At 49.6% G+C, this 19,087-nt stretch overlaps 1 protein-coding gene across 1 annotated transcript in view; it reads left to right on the top strand.

Moving 5' to 3' along the window:
* Positions 1–19,087, top strand: part of plxna2 (plexin A2) — a 136,601-nt gene that overhangs the window by 67,462 nt on the left and 50,052 nt on the right. Inside the window, exons 5-6 of the mRNA XM_068326421.1 lie at positions 10,742–10,842; positions 18,129–18,252. Of these exons, the coding sequence (XP_068182522.1) occupies positions 10,742–10,842; positions 18,129–18,252 (225 nt within the window). The remainder of the gene's footprint in view (positions 1–10,741; positions 10,843–18,128; positions 18,253–19,087) is intronic.

Genomic DNA, 19,087 nt, shown 5'->3' with positions numbered 1-19,087 from the left:
AACTTGAGATGCACGCGCTGGTAAAACCATGTTCAAATATGCAAATTCAAATTCATTCATTCATTCATCAATTTATTGTCTTGACCGATTCAGCTGGAGCCTATCCCAGCTGGCATAGGGTGTGAGGTGGGGAAAACTCTGGGCGTGACGCCAGTGCACCTCGGAGCCACACAGAGACACAGACAACACTCTCACTCCTATGAGCAATTTGGAACGGCCAATTCACCTGACGTGTATGCTTTTGGAGGTGGGAGGAAGCCGGAGAACCTGGAGGGAACCCACGTAGACACAGGGAGAACATGCAAACTCTGCACAGAGCGGGACTCGAACCTGAAACCGCCTTCTTGTGTGGTGACAGAGCTACCCACTGCGCCACCGTGCTGCCCTAAATTCAAATTCAAAAACCTTATTTGTCCCCAAAGGGCAATTGAAAGCACATTAAGCAGGATTTTGGTGTAAAAGTGCAAACATACAGTGTAAACATAAACAGCGTAAACGTACACAGTAAACTTAAATAATAATTAAATAACATCATAAATACACTGTTTATGTTAAAAAGTAATTCAAAACCTAGCTAGTTAAAAACCTAGCGAGTTACTTCAAAAACCTAGTTTAGAACCTAATTAGTTCAAAGCCTAGTGGGTCAGTTAGTTACTTAGTTCAAAAACTAGTTAGTCTATAACCTAGTTAGTTCAAAAACTAGTTAATTCAAAACCTAGTTAGTTTAGAGCCTAGTTTTCTTAAAACCTAGTGGTTTAGGTAGTTCAAATGCATTTGTATCCGTGCGTGGAGTGCAAATGTAACACAAGTTTCTGTCAAGCCTTCCTTTCTCCTCACGTTTCCTCTATGTGCTTTGCATCTTTTGGGTGTATGTTCACACTCGTGTTCATCCGGCGAGCCAACGACGCCGTCCAGGAGCCGTTCTGCCAGAATGATCAGCTCTATAATTAAGAGCTGTGAGTACATCAACTACCTTCACACTCCCCCTTCTCTCTTTCCGTCTCTTTCTCTGTCTGTCTGCCTCCATAATGGCACAGCGTTTGTCTGATCCCTCCCTGCACCTATGCAGAATGCTCATGGCATTTATTGTGAAAGTAATAGCAGTGCTTCACTTCTCGTAATTGTAGGCTTTAATTGCAATAATTATTTACAAGCCTAATTAGAGCTCAGAGAGTGTCAGGGAGAAGCGTGAGTGCTGGTTGAAGGAATTGCGACAGGGCTTGTCAGGAGCCAGGCGAAGAGTAAAGTGAATAGATTGGCAGTGTTTGGTCTATAATTGGGGGAGGCAGTGTCTGCGAGTCTCACCGCCTTTCCCCCCGTCTCTTTTTGTGTTTTTGTGTCCTTTGCCTCTCTCCTCAGTGTCGAGACGGGGCCACAGTCACAGAGTGAAGAGCGGTCTATAATTATCTTTTTAATATACGATAGCTGAGTTCACAGATCAGCTCAAAGTGTGGAGGTGAAGGTTTTCGTTCAGAGGTCTGGGATTGACTGACGGGTGGTTTCGTCTGGCTGCCGGACGCTCCTCGTGCGCCATTGTCACCGACTCCATTGTTGCTCTCGGTGCTCCAGCGGGGCCTCGCTGCGAGTTTGGCAGAACCTCCGGAGGATTTTGTGTGTGTGTGTGTGTGTGTGTGTGTGTGTGTGTGTGTGTGTGTGTGTGTGTGTGTGTGTGTGTGTGTTTTGCAGTCCTGCTGCCAGGTCTGCAATATGCTTTGTGTCTGACGCTCCGGAGGCCGGTCTCTGTCAACAAGCCTCCTGCAGGAGAGGTGCTTCTTTTTGATGGGCTGCACCCCTGGCAGCTCAACCTGCTCTTCCTCTTCCTCTTCCTCTTCCTCTCTCTCTGCAGTTACTTGGTTTTGTGCGACACATTCCCCCCCTTTTCCTTTCCTCTCCTCCTCTCCTTCCTCTTTCTTCTCTCCTGTCAGTACAGCGTCCGATGGGAGGACTCAATCCCACAATGCCGTTCTCCTCTCCCCCGCGGCTCACTTTGACAAAGCTGTCAGCCTGAGCTCCAGTGATGGATGTAGTATTGTACTGCGCCTGTGTGTGTCTGTATCTGTGCATATGTGTGTGTTTATGTGCTGCTGTGTTTGTCAGCTGGTTTATTGATGGCAAAATAAGTCTGGAATCCTATTTTGTACTCATTCTCTTGCAGAAGAATAATATTCACACGCATCAAAATTTATGAATTGCACAGAGTTTGCCCCCCAGATCCTGTTTTGTAGGACTGTGTGCATGTAGGAGCACATGATGAAGTCCACACATGTGCACTGCACACGACAAATATTAGGGAAAAAAAGCGCTTGTTGCTCTTTAATAATAGACCAGATACAGAAGAAGATTCATCTGCGTCTGCTGGGACGCGCAAATGTAGACGCACATTTGCGCGCAAGGGGAAGATGAAGGTGCTATATCTCTGATGCAATATTTGAAGAAGATATTAGAAGGAGCAAAGGCTAGATCGGTACGGTGATATAAACGGCAGCCTGTTGGAGGATCACCCATCTTGGGGACTTGTAAATTGGATATTTGGAGCCAGATAGGGCCGCAGAGCGACGGCGGAGGGATTCACGGATGAAAAAACACGCATGGAGAACGTTGGTAGTGGACAGAAACGTTCACCTGAACTCCCAATAGCGACAGAATCTGAAGTCTTTCTAGACTTGATACGTGTAACCAGAAACGCCGCGTCCCTTGGACTGGATAAATCTTTATTTATTTAGCGTCTTATCCAAACTCGACTGGGGAGCGGTTCATTTGGCTGCGCAGGAGCGACTGTCTGAGAGATGACGAGGAGAAAAGAGACGGGGGGGAGGAGAGAGAGAGAGAGAAGTGAGCCACAAAGGCAGTTTGAGCTCATTATGTTGATTTTTTACTCTTTCCTTTTTCTGCCAAACAAAAAAACAGCCTGGCACTTTTAGACACACCGCTGGAGATCAGTCACCGCTCCTCTCCTCCTCCTCCTCCTCCTCCTCCTCCTCCTCACCTGCTTTCTTTACAGGCAAATCTAATATTTCTCTCCTCGCTGCAGGAGCGCGTTTCCCCTTAGCTTCTGTCGCTATACTGTATATCTGTCACGGAATCAAATTGGATTAAATCATAGGCGCTATTATGAGGTCTGAGGCGCTATTTCAGCTCCACTAACACTTGTAGACTCTTATTAATGCGTCGCAGCAGAAGCCCAGGTGAGGACTGTTTTTGTGCGTGATGCGCGTGCACGTATGCGCATCCCCTCCATTCCTACATCGAAATGTACGCGCACGCAAGCGCGCACCTGTGCGTATGCGCAAACACGCACCCGGTTTGGGATTACGTGGAGTCCCACGCCACCTGATCCGAGATACACTCCTCCTGCTCGGTCTGTCTGGTGGACACACACTGACGCACGCACACACACACACACACACACACACACACACACACACACACACACACACACACACACACACACACACACACACACACACACACACACACACACACAGCTCTGAGAGCAGTGGGGTGGAACCAAACCCTTCATTTGTATGTACATCATGTACAGCATGAGAGAGACTGAGACAAAGAGAACAAACATGCTCACGTGCATCTCACTAACACACACACACACACACACACACACACACACACACACACACACACACACACACACACACACACACACACACACTCTCCATAGATGCCCGTCTACTCTCCCCTCCAAATCAATACCCCCCATTGGTCAAGAGACGTCTACATGCGAGCCAGGGAGGCAACCCCCCCCCATCACACACACACACACACACACACACACACACACACACACACACACACACACACACACACACACACACACACACACACACACACACACACACACTCATCCCTACTGATGTTTGATGGCCTCTGCTGCTTTCTTATTAACTCCTCACATGCTGACTGAAGCACACACCTCATTACGGGAAGCACTGACAGCCTGGATCCACCGAGAGCCCAGAGATGGATGGATGGACAGACAAGCAGACAGATAGGCAGGCAGACAGGCAGACGGGCAGACAAGCAGACAGATAGGCAGGCAGACAGGCAGACGGGCAGACAAGCAGACAGATAGGCAGGCAGACAGATAGGCAGACAACTGATGGCCGAGCAGCCTCCACCCCTTTCACCGTTCCATCATTTTTATGTTTTTTGTTTTTAATTTTGGCTAAAGATTTAAGCCCATTGCTAACGCTAATGAGTATCTGGTGACTTTCTTTGCACATGCACCGTTAGCGTTTGTGTGTGTGTGTGTGTGTGTGTGTGTGTGTGTGTGTGTGTGTGTTGCGCGGCTGAGTGGAGGCAGGTCACCGAGGTTTAAATTCTGCTTGACATAAAAAAACTTGACTCTACTTAAATGCAGAAGGAAGCAATTAGCAGGTTGTGTTTGCAGTAAGTTATGCATGGAACCTCTTGGATATACATATGTAGGGTGTTAGCGGAGCTAGCCGTCTGCATGTTCATGACGTGAGTTTAAAACGTGTCTCTGTGTCGCCTCTTATATCCATGTGAACACGCTTCCACGTTAACATGTTAGGCACAGCTCCCCGTGTCCGTTTCTTAAATGTCAGCGTGGGCCCCTGCTTTGGAGGGGTTTGGGGGGGGGGGGGCAACGTGGTCAGGTAGCATGGATGTAATTTCCTCCTTTTAGCCTGACCAAGCAAAAAGTCCAGCTCGACTGGGAACTGCAAACGGGAGTCGATCCAGGAGAGATGGGGAGATATGTGGAAAAGAAAAGTGCGAAAGAGCTGGGGGGGGCTTTCGTATCTCCAGAAGCCATCTAAACATCTTTACCCAGATTGCATTTGGGAGTATGGGGGTGGGGTGTTGGGGGGCACATGGTATCAGGAATGGAACAAAGGCTGCGGAGGTGTCCGTAGCTGCACTCACGCCTGAGTCGAGGTTAAAGTAAAGTGTGAGGTTATTAGTTAGTGAGGTTACAAGAGGTGAAGATTCCAGGTCTTTGAGGTTTAGTTTAGTTTAGTTTAGATTACAGTAATCCCTCGCGTATTCGCGCCTCAAGATGCACGGCTTCACCTCATTGTGGATTTTGAGTAGGTAGTCACGTGATTCCGTACACGCATTCCATTGGCCGACAGCATCCGGAAGTGCGCTGCATTCCGAGACTCACAGAACGCAGCGCACTTCCGTGTATTAAAGAAACGCTTAAAAGCGCTATAAACAATCTGTAAGAGCGTGGGAAAAGTTCATACAGATAGAAGCTGGTTTAATATCAGTATGGGGAGGGTTCATAAACCTTTAAATTACAGTAAATAATAAAATAGTTTGTCGCTGTATCATGGAATTTCGTGATTTGCAGGTGGTCCTGGAACACATTAACTGCGAGTAACAAGGGATCACCGTAGTTTAGTTTACTTTAGTTTACTTTACTTTAGTTTAGTTTTAATGCTTGGAGCTCAAAGATGTTCAGAAAATGTTTGTATATCAAGAAACCAGAGCGACCAAACGCACAAAATTTGGTCGAACCTCTTCTCCTCGCTCAAAAAGAGTGTTGAAGTCATACATTATTGATACCCCCCTGACCGAATCGACCGGGTCGGATTATTTTTTTCATCCTCCTCTCCGGTCGATTCCCTTCACTCCGCTCCCTCCACCTCCTCTCATCCCCTGCGCCTCCTCCCTCCAGTAGTAAGGCTTAACACACACACACAATATGTGAGCATCTCCATCCTCCACTTTCATTACTGCTCCTGTGTGTCCAGTCCCACAGGGTTGAGGAGACGGGGGTACTCAACCCCCCGGGGGTGAGAGAGGGTCAATAAATACCCCCTTAAATCACCCGAACAGAGTCTCCAGACGCTCGTTTTAGCCTTATGTGCTTTATGCTAGTGGAATATTTGGATGAGTCTGCTAGCATGTGTGTTCTTTATTAGTAGTGCCCCCCCCACCCCCCGTAGACGAACATTCACAGCTAACCCCTCCCACAATAATGGCCGTTCTTCACCTCAAATGTCCTGCAGAACATGTGAACTCTATTATTACCGCGTTAATAACATAGTTATTGTCCCCGGGTCGGCTTTAACATGTAATGACCACCCAGCTCCGGGTTCAAACGGCGGTCAGGACACACACGGCTGACCTGTTACCACACACACACACACACACATACGCACACACACACACACACACACACACACACACCTCCCCCTCCTGTCCTGCTTGGCAGCTCGTCTCCTACCAGTCTGCTGCTCCTGATGAGATGCCAGGGACCAGGCTCGTCCGCGAATGAGGGGATATAGGAGAGAGGGGGGGGGGTGAAGCCCTCATACAGGGAGGGGGGCTGACGTACTAATTCTCTTTGGCACTGAATTTTAATTTTATTTCAAAAGGCAGATTGGATTGTGATAGCGAGGCGGTGGGACACCGATCTGGAGGACGCCCAGCCTGTCCTCCATCCTGGGTTCTAGTCTCCTAAAATCGATGACTAATAATATTCCCAAAGGCTAAATAATCAGTTATTTAGAAATCCTCCGCAACGCAAAAGGTTGCGACCTTCAGAGGAAACGGTAACGCGTCCCATTGAATTCTCCTCGCATCCATTTGTCTGGCGTGAGATCGGTTTCAGACGTTTCTTTCATAAATGTAATGCGTTAAGGGGGACACACAAAAAAAAAAAAATCAATATTTTGCATGTCTTCACAAAACTTGTTTCCCTCAAACGCCTTGTCAGCGCGCCCTCTGACATCTGCAACAAGAACAAAAACAAGCCTTTTCAAAAGCGGTTCGTCGTAGCGTGAAAAGCGAGCAGCAGATAGCGAGCGTTTCTCTCCAGGGAGGAATTCTGTTCTTTATTTTACCAACATGATGGCGATGATTTTTTTTTTTTTTTACAAGTTGCTGTTTTGTGCATGTGTGGCTTTAATTAATGACTGTGTGCTCTTGGAGTGTGTTTTAAGTCGTCGCCAACGCTCCCAGTTGTTGTGGCGCCTTTTGCTCTGCTCAGCTGGAGGGATCGGCGCTTGTCCACCCTCTCCGTCTCTAATCGAGTCGGGTGAGGGTCTCTGGAGACCCCATCACCTCTCTCCTCCAGGCTGGGCCGGTGTGGGACGGATGGCGGCTTTGCTCAGATCTTGTTGGTTGGGGAACAGAGAGAAAAAGAGACAAAGGAGGTGTGACCACTGTCCTGAGGAAAAGCCTCAGCTGGATTTGCTGGATTTAAGAGGAACCAGTCCGTCAGCACAGGAAACTCTGCCCACGGGGTCGCTGCCGGGGCAACGGGCTGGGCGACGCGTAGCGTTCACTAGTATTCATTCATCCAGAAGTGTTCCAGACAAAAACAAGTTTGACGTGGCACAAAAACGTATCATCCTACGACAAGGAGAGGCGTCCTCAGACCAGATCTGGAGCTGCTTACTGTCTGCGTTACGTCTGCGTTACGTCTGCGTTACGTCTGCGTTACGTCTGCGTTACGTCTGCGTTACGTCTGCGTTACGTCTCCTTGTCTCCCTGAACCCAGACAGAGTCTCTGACCTCATAACCAGAACCACTGGTTGTGAAATCCTTACTCTATTATCCTTGTTCTGTCCCTTGACACTGAATTGTGTCCATGAAAGTTGCACGCACACACACACACACACACACACACACACACACACACACACACACACACTCTATACATATAGGTACACACCCCTACGCTGTCTCTCTCTGCTGGAATGGGTATTGTGTTCGTGATCGATGTTCCTCATTCCAGTGACGTGGTAGCCTGGCTAACTCTCATTAAAAATGGATAGGGTGTGTGTGTGTGTGTGTGTGTGTGTGTGTGTGTGTGTGTGTGTGTGTGTTTGTGTGTGTGTGCGTGTGTGTGTGTGTGTGTGTGTGTGTATGTGCACATGTTTAAGAGGAGGTGTCGTTGGCAGGAACTCCCAGAGGCGCCAGCTGTTTACCGTGCGGGGTTCTGAAGGTTTGGGGGAGCGCTGGCGGTGAATGTGGGGGAGTTCCTGAGGTCAGAGCCAGGCCTGTTGCCTTGGCAACAGCTTGCAGTACCGCTTCCCCTGCACTGCAAGTGACAGTGGGATTTTTCTCTGTTTTATCCTCTGGCTCAGCATGGGGAGGCACATCTGGCACCGCAGAGACCGGGGCCTCGTCAGAACACAAAGGGAGCGTTTCCACCGCTCCGGCTTCCTCCATCCTTTCTTTTCTGCTTTATTTTTCTTTCCCGCCCCTGCATCCCTCTCCATCACAGAGGTGTGGCGAGCGTAGCCACGTCCCCGAGTGAGCGGGGCCGAGGTTCCCTAATCGGAGTCACCATTCACAGGTTCACAGGATAGAAAGGTAGCAGGGCTTAGCTTCTTATCCAGCTCTATTATCTAAAGTAGACCCACAGTGGAAGCTCTTGTGGGCTGCAGGAGGCGCCAGGTTGAATCTGTTCAGGGGAGTTTAAAACCCGTTTCACTTCCAATCCACAGCTGTCAGCTGCCCAGGTCGCTCCAGTATGGTCGGATACCCCCCTGCCACCCCCACCACCCCCACCACCACCACCACCAATAAGGCCATCCTTATTAGCATTCTTGTAGCAGAGCGCTGAGCTAACTCAGGTCATCTAAACGTATGACTGAGATGAAAGTTTGCATGTCATCTGTCTTTGTCCTGTCTTTGCACTTTCGTCATGGGGTTGTGTGTTTATGTGTGCATTCATGTGTGTGTGTGTGTATGTGTGAGTGTGTGTTCCTGCTGCTGACACACAAACACACACACATGCATGCACACACAGTGGGAGAAGGGGCTTCATTGTGCAGCCCTGCTGTGTTGAGTGACTGTAGCGTGTGCTGGGCAACAGCTGCTGCGATCGCCGACGACCCCCGGCCCCCGCCCCCCTTCACCTCCACTCCCCTGGCCCACGCTGGTTTATACATCAAACGCACCCCTACAGGATTATAATACAGTATAGTCAATACAATTCACCCCCCTCCCCCTAGTGTTTTTTGTTTTTTTTAGGTTTTGCTCTATATCAACTGACAGCAGCCTGTATCTGTCTGTCTGAAGACCCCCCCCTCCCCAAAAAAAACACGACTGACTTTCCCCCCCTGCTGGCAGCTGTCTCCAAACTGTAACCCTTTCATGGCGCTGGGCCTCTGTGAAAGTTACGCTCTAAGGTTTCACTAGCCTTGCACATGTTTCAGGAAGGATCTAAAGGGATCCAGAGGCTTTTACACACACGCACACACGCACACACACACACACACACACACACACACACACACACACACACACATACACACACACACTCTTAGCGTTTCCATCCAAGTCCCGTTCCTGGTGGGCTTGTTTGTCATCAGTTGCAGCTTCTGCTGCTGATGTGACCTCGTCTGCAGCTCATTACAGCATACCACCTGTTTGTCCCGAAGCTAGGCGACACACACACACACACACACACACACACACACACACACACACACACACACACACACACTGTCAAGGGGACAGGGGGTTAATCTAACACGAGTGTCCGCGGCGTAGCCGCCTGCGTTCGGCCGTCAAACTGCTTTCTTTGTCCCCGGGGCCCGTCTTGCCCTCGCCTTGGGGCGTCGGAGCGGGCAGACAGGTGGACGGGTATTGAGCTTTTTGAAGAGCAAAGACAATCTGTAGAAAGAAAATCCATTAGCTGGAACAGACAGAGGATTTTTCACAGCAGCTGACAACTTTTTGCGAGCGATAGCAGGAACACGATGGATCCATTGTAATGAGAGAAAAGCCTCTGACGGACATCCAGCTGTTATCTCCTCCTGGCTGACAGTTAATTCCAGCTTGTGGTGGGAACCGCAATTAATATCTTGCATATTTTATTTTATTTTTTAAAAACCCACGGGTTCGGTGTGATTCGCACCTTTCATTCACTCAAAGGAGACGCTCATTAGAAATCGATCTGAGCCTTCAGGTTTGACGGACAGGACTGAAAATGAATCTGAAATGCACTTTTTCATTGTGTCACCGTGTGTGTGTGTGTGCAGGTGTGTGTGTGCAGGTGTGTGTGTGCAGGTGTGTGGCGAAGCAGCTCCTGTGGGACGCTTTAGGGCGAGCAAACACACACACACACACACACACACACACGCACAAAGTGACCTCTGATCTGCATAAACAGACTGAGGGCCATGTGGCGGCGCAGAGCCTCTTCTGGCAGACACACACACACACACACACACACACACACACACACACACACACACACACACACATACAACTGACGACATGCCAGCTCAGCTGACGCTCAGCTGAGGAGGTGTGTGTGTGTGTGTGTGTGTTTTTGTTTTCTAATGAAAACTGTGCAGCTTCATCTTCAGTCATAAACGGATGTTTTCTTCTTCGTGGAAACAATCGTTTTCTTGCCCCTCCATGCATCGTGGGTGTTTTTTCACAGGTACACAAGATGCCCCCCACCCCCACATCCCCTCCCCCCCACTGCAGACAAGAACTCATTGATGGCAGAGGAACAGCTTCCTCCAGCCAACTGATCCCACCTGCCTCTCTGGCTTTAGATAAAGGTGACAGTTGTCGGTGCAGTTGACCACGGCGCCGGGACATGCGGTACACCCCCCCCCCCACATCAGGTCGACAGAGAGCTTTAACCCAGTCGTGAAGCCTTTAAGGGGAAGGATTGTGTTCTGTAACGGTTTATTTGTTCTTAAAATACATCTGAACACACACACACACACACACACTTTTTGCATCATGTGATATTTATCATTCCCGCCTCTCCGTGTGCTTTCAGGTGACACAAGTTCCCATCGAGTCGTGTGAGCAGTACGGGACCTGTGGCGAGTGTTTGAGCTCGGGGGACCCCCACTGTGGCTGGTGTGTCCTGCATAACATGTGAGTAACACACCACTCATCACAGTAACACAGGACAGTTAACACACACACATTTTATTAAACAACTCACAAAAATGGTTCCCCCTCCACTAGGAAGCCAGTTTTCCTCCTCCCTGTATATTTGAGGTGTGTTTGATCCGGGGACATGAAGACGGTGTGTGTTCATGGAAATGAAAAGTTGTGCTTTAAAGGTGCGGCGCCGCTTCGACCCTCCTCGCCGCAGCCATGGTGACCGCTCTGCTGCTACAGCAACATGGCTGGATATTAACAGGAAATGAATCCTCTCTGCACGCGTATAAAAAAAATATAATAATAACCCCAAAGAGATGCGTTATTCTACCTGGTTCTCTTTTTTTGCATGTTTGCTGTGCATGGGTCTGAATCTGTGGACATCTACTGTACATGTCATTGTAGCTGGGATTAAGCCCAGAATCCGTGAGTGACACCTGCTGGCCGCCGTTTGTTACTGCAGTAGAGTAAACTTGTGGAAAGCCTGGAAAAAACCCACATAAAGGTGTGAAAAACGCGTCTACCTGAATGCATTGTTCTCATGAGACGATCGATTGAAGCTGGATGAAAAGACGCACCGGGACGCGACACATTCCGCTTCGTCTCCATCCCTCCTCCTTTGTTTATCCGACGCTCTTTTGCTCCCGTCTGTCGGAGCCGACATGTCTTGAATCCCCAACATGTGACCCCCCCCACCACCACACCGCCCCTCCTGAATGCAGCCCCTCTTTCATTAAAGGTATGGCTGAATATTTGTGCGTGTCACAGCCCCCGCCGCAATCATCATTATCGTGATGGCGGCCCCTGCAAAGTGCACTTAAAGTAATTTGCATCACTCCAAAGCTGGGACAGGACAAATAATTGCCTAGCAACAAGGTAATTCAGCATTCAGTGCCTCGAGAAGTGAGGGAGGGGCCGGCGAAAATCTCTGTCTTCTCCCCTGCAGTTTGCGTGCCTTCACACGGGGATGGTTTACCTCGGCGTTAGCCTCTGTGCTGGGCTGTTAATCTGATGTGGTTGTGTAGGAGTTAGGATTGGAATAATTCAGGTTTATATGAGTCGGGAATTCTCTAGTAGCTTCTGCGGTTTTGCTCCCTGAACAGCAGCTGCGAGGGAAGAAACAAATGTTTGAGAGAGCTCGTGCACACGGGTTCGATTTTTGACTACATGCAGGAACACTTGTGCGAACTCCTATACTGTATCGGGGGGAGGAAAGGTCGGCACCCCCCCCCTCCAATTCACGTCAGATCAGCCATCTGTTGTGTCGACTCAACAGACCCTCGTGCCACCTGTCCCTGGTCCTAATACCCCCCCTTTCTCTGCTGCGAACCCCGCCACCGGCGAGGTCTGACCCCTGTCGGCCGCTCCTCCTCCTCTTCCGCCTCCTACCGGACCGTACGTCAAATTAAAACATTCAAACATCGTAGAAAGAAAAAGATTGTACCCCAGAACGAGGCTGAAAAGTCAACGTGTCGAGAAGATTGACAGAAACAGCGTTTGTTTTTTTGTTTTTTTTTAATCCGCCTTGACATTTCCATACCTGATGTCGCCAGACGAGGCATTAATGGCACGCTGCTGCCACTCACGGCGAATGCGTCTCCCCTCCAGGAAAATTAAAAGAATAAAACACAAGAGTTACGGCGAACATAACTCCGGCGTTGTCAGTTGGAATCCAGATGGCGGCTAATGACAGCTCCTCAGGCCGGACGTAGATCAGCGACGACAACTTTCCATCCGGCGAGGGGGGGGGAAAACGTCCCGCGGAGGAAGCAATAGCAGAAGAAGAAGAAGTGGAGACAGATAGAGAGAATAAAAAAATAGTGAAGACGCATATTTACGCACTGGAATGGTAGCTACTCCTTCTGTTTGCAAAGCATTCTGGGATTTTTCTGCCAGCCCTCCATTTGGAGTTGACACCTGAAGATGTCCCCTAAAGAATCGTGTCACAACATCCTCTGGGGGGTGGGGGGGGGGCGTTGGTGAGGCCTTCTTTCCCTCGTCTCATTCCGTCCCTCATCATCTGTCTCCTAGCCGTTGTTGATTTATTAAAAATCACCTCCCCGCCGTCGTGTTTGCGTGTTCCTCGCCTCGACGCTCACCTCCCATTTCGACTCTCTCCCCTCTTGAATAAGCTCCTCCACACTCCAGAGACGGTCGGCTCGCCACACATAAACACCCCTGGCTTTGATCACCCCCCTCCACCCGTTCCCTCCTTTCTTTTACAGCTGCCATCCACAATATCCATCCTCTTTTCTTCTCCTCCAAACACAGCAACACCCCCCCCACACCCATTCCTCTTCCTCTTCCTCTTCCTCTCCTGTCCTGTGTTCATGCGTGTGCGCTCATTGAAGTGCGCTAGTCCACGGTGGCTAATTGGGAACACAGGAGGACATTAGCTTGCTTGGCGATGATGATGAGGGAGGAGAGAATGCGAAGGAGGCGCGGAGCCGGCCAGGAGTGGCGTGTCTGCCTCTGCCGTCTTTTTCCTCCTCCCTCTGATTCGGCGTGGTGTGAGACTCAGAAGTCCTTTAATTACCAGCAGCTGCCAGGCATCGGCCGAATGCATGAGGAATGAGGGGGGGGGGGTGAGAATGAAGGGGAGAGAATGAGAGCGTTTGATGTTGCGAACACATCGGCACCGACAAAACCCAGCCGCATTTTTGATTGCAGCTCAGAGCGAGCTCATCATGTCGAGCGCTCTTCAATCCGGTGAATGGCTGTTCCAGCCGTCTGCTGACCACCATCCAGAAACACGGAGCTCCCTCTCCCTCTCTCCCTCTCTCCCTCTCCCTCTCTCCCTCTCTCCCTCTCTCTCTTTCTCTCTGTCTGATTAGCTCTCTAATCACTCCTAGAAGAGGCTTTTCCATCTGAAAAACGTCCCGGATCGCTCTGCCGTGCCTCCATCCACCCGGCTCTGATGAGATTTGTTAGGATGAGCCACAAGAGTTACTTTTTTTTCCTCCAAACGCCAAATTTCATCAATCCGTATTACAGTATTTTCCGCTCTAGAAGACACATCTGATTTATAAGGCGCACCTTCACTGGATGTCCTGGATGTTTTTGGGAAAATTAAAGGCTTTTAGTTGCGCCTGATAGTGTGGAAAATACTGTATTTATAACAAGTGACAAATGATGCGTGGTGTAGTTGTGTGACGTGTCTGAGAGAATCTGGTCAGTGGGTCAGAAGTCGGTGCTGTTTTGGCGTTAGCTAGAGGCTAACCGTGCAGCGGTGGATGAGTCAGATGTAAGCAGATCAGTGCCTCACTCACACACCCACACACACACACTCACACACACTCACACACACACTCACACACACACACACACACACATACAGCTCGTACAGCTGCTCCAAAACAACGTTGCTTCCTTTAAAGATCCATGACTCTTATTTTGGAGGAATTTGAGACAGGAAGTAGTCATTCATGCTGCTTCTTTTTTTTCTTTTTTTTTCTCTTTAAACCAGAAACTACAGATTATTGGTCGCCGTGTTCATGATGCGTTCACGTTCATCGCCGTGACGCTGTAACAATCACTTCTAATTTAAGCGGCGGCATCAGCAATTAGCCTGGGCCCGTCCTGGATGTCAGACTGCGTGTCTAATGGCCGACTCATCGGCCGCAGCCAGCAGTCAGACGGGGCCGCATCCATCTTCCCAATTGGGCTTAATGAGATATCGATCACGAACACGCGGGTCTATCAATATTTCCATAGATTCCGAGCGGCGCTTCAACACGGCGGCTACACGATGTCTGAAATATCGCAGCAGCGTCACGTCGGAGCAGAAATTCTTCATCACTGCACAGATTCCTCTGCCTCCTCATCCCTCTCCTCCTTTTCTCTCCACTCAGCCCACGCCAGCTTCACAAAGCGTTATGCAGAGCGGCGAGCATCGCCTCCATCTCTCTCTCTCTCTCTCTCTCTCTCCTCTTCCTGACCTCTCTCGGCCTCTCATGCAGAGACTGACACACTCGGGTTTGCATAAAACATGAGCCTGCACATGAGTGGGCCTCTCTATGTTTGCCTGTTTTTATACGACAGTAGCTTCCAAATCCACGAGGAGATGAAGCGAACAGGTTGTGTCCGTCCTGCGTCCCGTCGGCGGCGCCCCGCGGCGACATTATCAGCCGCCACAGGAGCACCGTGAAGGGCGGAGACGGTCGGTTTTTCGGCCCCCGACGTGAACTTTGTGTTCCAAACTGAGCTCTCGACTTGAGCTGGTGAAGTTTTTCCATCCCTTCCTTCTCACTCCTCCTCCACTCCTCTTCCCTTTGCATCTCCTGCATTTAAATGGATGTTATCACGCTTGAAGGAGGCTGCCGGAGAAACGAACGCCCTGCATCGCTCATGATGAGGACGATGCAGCACCAGGAGGGAGGAAGACGAGGATGCATAATGTTTCCGTCTTCCATGCGTGCAGCCGGTCTTTATACATGTTTGCATTATCGTGATCATTAGAACGACTTCCTCCAAACGCAGGAAATCATCCAACATTCTCCAACCGCTTGAGAGAAGGATGGAGACGCAGGCGGCGTTCCCCGCCCGTCTGGCTCTCCTGTGCCGCCGTGGAGGCTGGGATGTTTGCCCACGCTCCTGGAGGTGCTAATAAACGTGTGAGAGATTCATTACCAGGGACTGTATGCTTTTATGCATATTAATGTATATGTGCACACTCAGTGTGAATGTGTGTCTGTTTATGTGTGAAAGTGTGTCTAGATGTCCATCAAAGCTTAGAGACGGCCCGTATGGAGGAGGTGAGTCAAGACACAGGTATCGGCAGAGCTGACCCTGAGTCCTGACCTCTGTTGTCAACGGAAACGGCATCAAACATGTTCTTTTCTGCTGGTGTAATGATGGAGGTGCGAGCAGACGCAACCACTCGTCTGCGCGTCTGCGTCTGCGATTTGTAATAAAGAAATGCGTGCATCACATCCTTCATCGCCACGTGTCTGCGTCAGCGCCGGCCCCGCCCCCTCAGGGATCGAGTGATGCTGCAGGAAACGTCCGCCGAGATGCCGAGGGACAGGCCAGGACCAGACAGGAGGGCGGCGTTCAGGAGGAGGAATATGAGGCAGGCAGGATTCTAGTCAACACTCAGCTAATGAGAGAGGCAAGGGGTCAGCTTCTAACTACACAGAGATAATGGCCATCTCCTGAAACCATGGCAACAGCAGCCATCCTCCGCTCCCTCCCTTGCGCTCTCGTCTTACTTCACCCCTCTGAAATGGATTTTTTTTTTTTTTTAAATTACAGCGAGGGAAATCAATGCTAGCTTTTTGTCAGTTAATGACCGTCCAGTTTTTTGTTGTTGTTGTTTGTTTGGTTGGGTTTTTTTTGCATCCGCACCCATACAGCTGGGAGACATGCATAAAACATGGCGCCGCCGCCCGACCCTGAAAGAGCACACGTAAAAATGTCATTTTCTGCTGCCGCTGAGGATGGAAAGGAAGTGCCAGACGGAATAATGCCTAACCGAAGAAATGTGTACTTACCTCCACCTGAAGAAGAGTGTGACAAAGAGGGAGAGGCGTGCAGAGAGAGGGGAGGAGGAGCGAGGAGAAGGAAAAAAAAAAAATGGGGCGAATGCGGCGGGCGATGGATTCAAATGTGCAAAATGAAGAGATGGGAAGCGAAAGCGGGAGCATCACGTTGAAAATGTAGAAAGGATTCATGACGGGGCGTGTTGGGGGGGGGGGGGGGCAGGTAATCGCTTCAGGAAAGAGAAGAATCACGCCGCTGCGCTAATTCTACACATTCCTGCTCTTTAGACTCCCTAGAGATCCTGTGTGTGTGTGTGTGTGTGTGTGTGTGTGTGTGTGTGTGTGTGTGTGTGTGTGTGTGTGTGTGTGTGTGTGTGTGTGTGTGTGAGTGTGTGTGTGTGTGTGTGCGCGTGCGCACCTCATGTTTGTTCATGTGAGGCTGCTTGAAATGGCTTGAACTCCTGACAACATAATTACACCCAGAGGCTGAGGATGAAGATGTAGCTGAGAGGCAGTGTGGGTAACAGTATGATCTGGGCCCTAACGCAAACACACACAAGGACAGACACACATGCACAACCACCCCCCCCCCCAACAGCCCCCACCTCCCCCAGGGGAGTGGAGGGGGGGTTGTAGTGCCACATGAACAGCGGCTGACCCATCAGAGTCCAATTAGAGCGTCTGTGAGCAGACAGTCAGTTAGCCGGACTCTTACCACCGGGTCTGGGTGGAGGGGGGAGTGATCTCCGGCACTCGTCTAATAAGAAGGAGGCGGCGGCGGAGCTTTAATGAGGGGTCCGGTGGATCGTGGCGGCACGCGGCGCTTGATTTGGCGCCTGACCGATCAGATCAGTCATGACTGGACGCTGTGAAACGTGCGTGACTGTTGGGTTCAACCTGTCAGAGCTTTGTAGCTGTTAGTTCAGTGCTGGGGGCCACCAAACAGCGTCCCGTGGGCCGAATCCGGCCCTCGAGAGTTGTCCATCCAGATGGCACAGGTGTTTCTAAAAGATTCTGTTGTATGGAATGATTCAGTTTATTTATTAATCAGTTCATACATCTCCCATCATCATCATCATCATCATCATCACACACACCATGGGTGTGAGCATGACTGGTTGTTTGTGTTTCTCTAATTTTTCTTTTTAGGTTAAATTTTTAAAACAAATCTTGTTTGTGGCCCAGCAGTGAGCTGGCGTCTCATCTGGGGTGTACCCTGCCTCTGAGCCAGCTGAAATGGGCTCCAGCAGATCCGAGAACCACAAGGAAGATAGGTGGCGCTAGATCTTCTTGAATCCAAGAAAAAGGATGGATGGATGGATGGATGGATGCCATCTTCATTTCTATTGTTATTACATCATATCTTCTGATGATTTTTAACCCTTTAAAGTGTGTCTAGACGTGGGAGGAGGTGCTGATTATGCCTCTGTTTTACTGGTCTTCACTGGTTTTACTGGTCATGTGTGTTTTGTAAAACGGTTTGAAGGTTCTGTGTCGTAGATCGCACATGTTGTTGAGTGTGTGTGTTGACGTACGCCATATGTTTGGAGATAATTGTGTTAACAAGGACACAACTCATCCAGACTGACGTCACCATAAAACCCGAATCAACACAACAGACTAATAAACAGCAATAAATCTAAGAGAGAAAAAAACACGCCTAAAAACATGTGTTCCCAAAGTTAAGACGATCAATCATGCATCCAGCAGAGGTGTGCTTTCGTCCTGTTTAGTTTTTTTTATGTTGTTTGTGTTTACCTCTAACCTGTTTACCTGTTTGTCCTTGTCGTCCTGCAGCTGTTCTCAGAGGAACCGATGTGAACGCGCCGACGAGCCGTACCGATTCGCCGCCTCTCTGAACCAGTGTGTGAAGGCCACGGTTTACCCGGACAGCATCGCCGTGTCGGAGCCCAGCGTACCTGTGAGCACACACACACACACACACACTTACACACACACACACACACACACACACACACACACACACACACACACGCCAGGAGGTTTTAAGTGATACCTGGTAGCTGTTTGTTTCGTCTTGATTGTGCTTGATGCATAAACATTAGTTGGGGAGGTTCAGAGGAGCTCTGCATGGGCGTTCCAGCTGGCATATGCTCACTTGGTAGAGAGCAATCAATATGTGTGCCAAGACCAGTTTGCACTGCTGGGTGTGTAGGAGTTAAAGTTTCCCGAGTGCAGCGAGCGACTCCGCTCCTGCGAGGTTGTGGTGAATGCTGCACAGGCACTCGTGTCGACACGCATGTTGAGGTCAGCGCATCCAAAAGACACACAAAGAAAACACACTTTGTTGTGTTGGGACATCCGTAGCGGCTGTCTTGGTCTAAAAACAAAACGTGCAGCACGGGTTATTATTGCTTGTAAAAAAAAATTTTTTTTTAATTCTGCTTTCCAGCACCAGACCTCTGACGGAGGTCCGGTGTGCAAAACAGAATTTTATCAGATGGGATGTCAGCGGTGGTGGTGATTTCCTTCTGATCCTCTTCACGGGAGCGCTGGGAGATCGAGAAACACAAAAACAGAAATCTTCTTTTTCTTCTTCTTCTTCTTTTATTTTAAATTCTGGCAGCAATTAGACCGGACCGGTACCGTCAGGGAGGATAGGAGAACAAAAAAGAAAGCAGGCTTAACAGACTGAGATGAGCTTATTTTCTAAATCAGACTGTTGTGTGTGTGTCAGTGTGTGTGTGTGTGTTTGTCTTGACAGAACGATGAGAGCTAATTAATAGGAGAGGTGA

Source organism: Antennarius striatus, chromosome 2 (genome assembly GCF_040054535.1).
Source record: "Antennarius striatus isolate MH-2024 chromosome 2, ASM4005453v1, whole genome shotgun sequence".
NCBI classification, from domain to species: Eukaryota; Metazoa; Chordata; class Actinopteri; order Lophiiformes; family Antennariidae; genus Antennarius; species Antennarius striatus.
This window is presented reverse-complemented; position numbering and strand designations above follow the sequence as displayed.